This window comes from Camelina sativa, chromosome 15, assembly GCF_000633955.1.
Source record: "Camelina sativa cultivar DH55 chromosome 15, Cs, whole genome shotgun sequence".
Lineage (NCBI taxonomy): Eukaryota > Viridiplantae > Streptophyta > Magnoliopsida > Brassicales > Brassicaceae > Camelina > Camelina sativa.
In genome coordinates, this window is record NC_025699.1 from 26,791,158 (window position 1) to 26,797,150 (window position 5,993).

General features: G+C 30.5%; 1 protein-coding gene across 1 annotated transcript; it reads left to right on the forward strand.

Annotated features, from left to right (window-relative positions):
• Positions 425-1,420, forward strand: LOC104747623 (WEB family protein At2g17940-like). Its single transcript, XM_010469288.2, has 2 exons — positions 425-593; positions 913-1,420. The coding sequence occupies exons 1-2, from the start codon at positions 456-458 to the stop codon at positions 1,417-1,419; spliced, it is 645 nt and encodes a 214-aa protein (XP_010467590.1). The 5' UTR covers positions 425-455; the 3' UTR covers position 1,420.

Genomic DNA, 5,993 nt, shown 5'->3' on the forward strand with positions numbered 1-5,993 from the left:
TTTTTTTTTTTTTTTTTTTTTTTTTTTTTTGTGGTTTCTCAGTGACTCTTTTTCTTTGAATGCTGAGTTCTGTGAACTCTACAAGAGAGAGGTGAGATCGCCGACTTGTAAGTACCGCCCAGTTTTGATAGTTTCTTTAATGGGCTCACAAATTAGGCCCAACTAAGTTTCCAGAGGCCCGTAATGCTTTTTAAAAAAAAAAAAAAGAGAGGAGGAGAGGTGTTGTTATCAAAGATGGTCACAATTAGCTAACGAATATTAGACAAGACCAAAACCAATCACTATAATTTCAATTAAGCAAAAATTTCAAGTGTAGTGAACGCCAAGAATCTAACACCCCTCTAAATTAGTTTAGTACTATATATACTAAAGAAGAAAAAAAGCATAAGTATTCATTAATATTTGTGTGTTGTTGATGGGAAGGTAGTTCGTATAATAATTAAGGAAGGAGAGTAATGGAGAGAGTGACCGGTTGGAGAAGTGATCGGGCGGAGATAGAGACGAGAGCAGCGTTTGGGTCGGTGAAAGAAGCGGTCGCCATGTTCGGAGAAAAAGTTTTAGCCGGAGAGATCTATGCAACTAGGCTTAGAGAGGTAAACAATGCTCCTTATCACAAATATATGGCTACTTTCAACATTTTTATTTTGGGAATATGTATAATAGTGTATATATGTTGAGAATAAATATAACATTTTAACCTATAAAATAAACTATTAACAACACACACATTTTTATTTTTAGGTATATGTGTGTGTAAATTTAACAAAAGATAAATTATATCTATAAAGCTTCTTCATTATGAAAAATTATATATTCATATACGTGCGTGTGTTTATATGTAACACGTCCACCATTGATATGTCATTGTATATTTGTGTATATAATGACATCACATGTATTTGACGGCTTCAGATTCGGATAAAGGAAACAAAATCAATTCCGAGTGGGCTGACTCCTCTATCAAGACTACGATCTCTTACACTCGAGCTCGATCAGACCAGAGAAAATCTTACAAGAACGCTACAACTAAACACCATCCTCACCAACAGAATCAAAACTCTAACACAAGAACTTGAACATGGGAGGAAGGAGATACAACATCTCAGCAGGACGAGGTCGAGTCGCCTAGACAATCCGGAGATTGAGGAACTCAAGTTCGTGGAACAGCATCACACGAAGACGACGTCTAAAGATGTTGATGAAGAGGTTGTAACGACGGAGGAGCTGGAGAAGAGGAGACTCGTCACATTCGCGAGCTCGCCTTTGCTGACGCGTGTGATGTCAAACGTCAGGGAAGAAGAAGAGGGGAATAATAAAGAGAAGGATTTTGAGAGAGATTGTTCGGTCAAGAAGACAAAATCAAAGAGGGGTTTTGCTCCGTTCATGGGATGGTTTAGAGCAAACCGAGGACGAGATTGATCTATATAAGTCCAACAATGCTTGGTCATATTTGATTATTTATTTTTACATCGTTGTATACTTGTATAACATATAGTCAATGTGTATCAGTATCGTTCTAAGAGTTTGATGAATAATATGTTAAAATGTGCATCTCGCAGTGATCATCAACCTTGGCTCTTTACAATTATCTCGATAGATAAAACATTTATACGCGATCGTTACCGTTTATACGTACATATTATCCTTTGCGATCTTTATGTAGCTGTCATCTTTGTGATATCTAATCTTCAATTCTTGGGTTGTTGTAAATCGTTATGATGTTAGGTTTATGTTTGCATCTAAACCTGCAACTTGGAGATAAAACAATTTCAGACGAAGATATATATATATATATATATTTTTTTTTTGAAAAAGTGTTCCAAATCTAAAGTTTTTGCAAAAATATAATATTTTATAATATAAAAATACCACAAATTTTGGTGTTATAGAAAAATATATAAAAAGTGTCCAGTAAAACAATTTTGGATTAATAACTACCTCACCGTAATATTCACATAACGGATATAAAACTTCTATTTCGGCACATTATAAAAGTTAGCCAACTTAAAAAAATGGCAAATGGACCAAACTGAGGGAATCACAGACCATGATGTTACACAAGCCTCACATCTTTGCTTCTTATAGGAATAACGTACTTTGAAATTTGAATCTCCAAAAAGCATCTAAAGATCTTCTCGGATCCGCAGAAAAAAAAAACTTCATATGTATATCCACTTGTATATGTATACATCACAGGTAAGTAACTCGTTAAGACACACATAACTAAATATGTCAGTGATCTAGACCATATATATGAAAGGAACATATATTCAAATACTTTTATTCAAACAATTATATGTTAACGTGATTCATTCTCTCTTTCTCTCTCTCTCTCTCTTCCGAGTTCAAAATGAATGTGGGCAATGTGGTCAAGATGATAGATGTGTAATTGAGTTTTTGTTTGAAGAAATTAAAAGCCTATTCGATTTGAGATCTCCTTGATGTAGACTCCTTTATTCTTCTCCATGGTTTGGTTTATGGTCTACAATATAACATAAAGAGAAGTAATGAATAAATGAATTAAAATGTTAATGTAACTTTGATTCGGTACCTCGACAGATAAGCTTATACATAGAAGAAATGAATAAATGAATTAAAATGTTAATGTAACTTTGATTCGGTACCTCGACAGATAAGCTTATACATAGAAGAAATGAATAAATGAATTAAAATGTTAATGTAACTTTGATTCGGTACCTCGACAGGTTGAATCTGAGATCAGTACTTGCAAAAGAAAAGTAGAAGAAATCTGAAGTCTGACGGAAAGAGGTTAAATTAAATTTTGATATTCGGTCCACAAAATACAATAAAACGAAAGATCAGTAACGGTGTGGGAGAGGGTAACAGATTCTTTCCAGTACTAATTTAATCATATTACTAGTATTTGGCCCGTGCATACGCACGAAATTATTATTTGTGATCAAATAATATGTAACTAATTATACATTGTTTGCACTATAATCAGTTTAATTTGGCAAAAAAATTCCGAATCCAATTTTGCTGTAATGGTTTTCGAAGAGTTATTATTTTTCAATATGTTACGTTACGTGTTATTATTTTACCTAGAGGAAGGTAAAACACACTTTCAAATAACTAAATTTAGACATTCCAAGATATGAATGATTTAGGAAAAAAGTCCATATTACAAATAAAAAATAAAGGCTTATAAAATATGTCTTAGAGAGAAGAATTGAATTTGACTCTGTGTGAAATAGAAGACTAACCTTGTGGTTGTTGTTGTTCCATTTGGTCTTGTTCTTCTCATGTTTGCCGCCCATCATCCTCCACCTACGTTGTTGTAATTCATAGAATAGTCTTGTTCCTTCACCCAAAAAGTTCAGTTCCATTAAATTTATATACATATATATATAGGATATATATATAGTATTTGAATTAAATGACTTACTGTTTGGTACGTACCATAGATCCATAGACATGGCTAGTTGGCTACTTGAGGAGCCATTAGAAGCATTAACAGCACCACATTCAGTACCTGAGCTTGCATGATTTAAATTCCCTTCAAACAATTATACGTATATATTGTGATTCCACACCATACAATATATACAGAGAAAATGAAGAAAGAGACATAAAATTAGTGATTTTTCTATACTGGCCAAAAGCCCTAATTTCGTTACAAATCACATATAAAATTAAAATCACGTGAGTCTAGTTTCCATTACACAACAAAGAAACCGTTCTTTAGATGCAAATCTGGTTTGCCCCAATGAAGATCCATAACTTCACTTATACGTACGTCATTAGTCATTACATATACATATATCCATCAAAATCACATGTACATAAAATTTTCTTGGGCTCGGTTATTTTTACTAATTCATACATAAGAGAATTTGTTAGAAATACTCTTTTTAATATACTCTTTATCAGAAATACCATTTTTTGCAATTTTTACTTTTGGATTCCATTAATTTTTAATGACCTTTTACACCTACTTGAAAAATATTTTAGTAAAATAACAAAAATTTCCACCAAAAACAATTCCCGCCAAAAAGATTTTTGACAAAAAATTTCAAAAAAAAAATTTACAAGACTTTTATAAGGTTTTTTATAAAGTTTTTTTATAAGGTTTTAAACGATTTTTAAATATTTATAAGACATTTATAAAGTGTTTATAAGTAGAAACCTTATAAAAGCATTATAAAAACTTTATAAAAACTTTATAAAAACCTTGTAACTACCGTATAAAAATCTTATAAAAGCCTTATAAAAAACTTTATAAAATTTTATAAAACCTTATAAAAATCTTTCAAATGTTTACAAAGTTTTTATAAGGTGTAAATTTCAAAAAAATTTATGGGTAAATCCAATTTCGTAATTTTTGCAAGTTTCTTTTTTTTTTGGCGGAAATTTTTTTCGATTATGGTGATTGTGCATTTTTGCTTTCACTCAACTCAAAGAAAGGGTAATTTGGTCATTTGTACATAAAGAGTGATAGTTTTGAAAATGATTAACATGTAGAAATATTTTTGAAAAGGGAGATGGAAAAATGGACATTTTTGAAAACTCTTTCATATAACTAGTTCATAGTAATATATATAATTGACATAGTTAATTAAAAAAAAATCACCTGAATAGCATTTTTAAAATCTTCTTAACAATTTTTAACATTTTATATACATACATATATCTATCAAAGTCATATATGTGATCTTGTTAGTTTTTTTTTTCTTTTTTTTTTTTTCGTTAAGTTATGTAATAGGTAGACAGGTAGTGGTGTAAATGTTTCATAAATAGTAATACACGTTCGTAGGGAGTGAGACTTGATCACTAGTGTGACGATGCCTTTTTTTTCGTTTGTCAACATTAAATCGAGTACGCGGGTAACACAACTTAGTGAAGTCGAACTCCGATGGATTGGTCGCAGAAATATTGTTATAACCACTTGACTAAAAACACTTCTCAATACCTTCTTTTATATATATTTTTTTTTTGATATTTTTATTAGTTTTTAAACAATCTCATCATACAATCTTAACATTTTATATTTAACTTGTCGCCGTTATAAAGATCATAACTCATTTTATCATATAATTCATTACATTTAGTCTGTGGTATGCTATAAATATGTTAAATATATTTATTTTTAAAAACATTAGAGTATTTTTGGCCATTTTTTAATATGTTAATTATTTATCATATTCTTTAAAAAATCAAGTTAATCTTGAACATTAGAATTTCCCAATAAATTGTTTTTTATCATCGTACTCGAAATTCAAATTCTCCACCATCTCTAAAAATCAAAGAAGGGCAAAAATGAAAATGGCCAAAAAGAGGGTATTTTTGAAAAAGTATATATCAAAAAGGTTATTTTTAACAAATTCTCTATATTTTTTAGATTTTTTTGAACATATGTGCGATGTACCAATAGTTTTACATCATGTTTTGCGGTTTTTTGTTAATTGGAATCTTATTTTCTTGAAATTATGTATTTTCTAATCTCCTCAATGGTATTTGTACTTCACTTTCTCTCGTCTTTAAAGGTTACAATGGTTAGGTTGAAGATATAAGAAATTTTTTTTTTAGGATTTTTGATTTGTTTTTTGGTTTTTTTTAAAAAATCAATCGCAATCATCCGCAACTGCAAATGCTTACGAGAAGCAGCTTTTGGAATTCCATGGTTGAGAGCGGTTTACCAATCACTAGCAACCGCTACCTCCCACAAACTCACCAATCAACACCTTTCTTTTTCTCCTCAAAATCACCTTGCTTTTTACACTATCTCCAACGTGGCTTTTAATTATAATGACATCTTTCATAATTACTTTGGGGCATTTTCAAAAATGTCCTTTTTTAAAAATACCCTTGGATGTTAACCTTTTTAAAACTATTCTTCTTTATGTGCAAAATGACTAAATTACCCTTTCTATGAGTGACAATAAGAATGTACAGTCATCAAAGTCATAAAGTTTCCCGCTAAAAAATATATAAAAAATTTCCCGCCAAAAAATAAAAAGTTTTCCAGCAAAAAA

What these genes read in the sequence shown, in the direction of transcription:
- LOC104747623 (XM_010469288.2), top strand. Translation starts at nt 456, where the DNA reads ATGGAGAGAGTGACCGGTTGGAGAAGTGATCGGGCGGAGATAGAGACG. An exon ending in ATGCAACTAGGCTTAGAGAG is followed by an intron (nt 594 to 912) that starts GTAAACAATGCT and finishes TGACGGCTTCAG; the next exon opens with ATTCGGATAAAGGAAACAAA.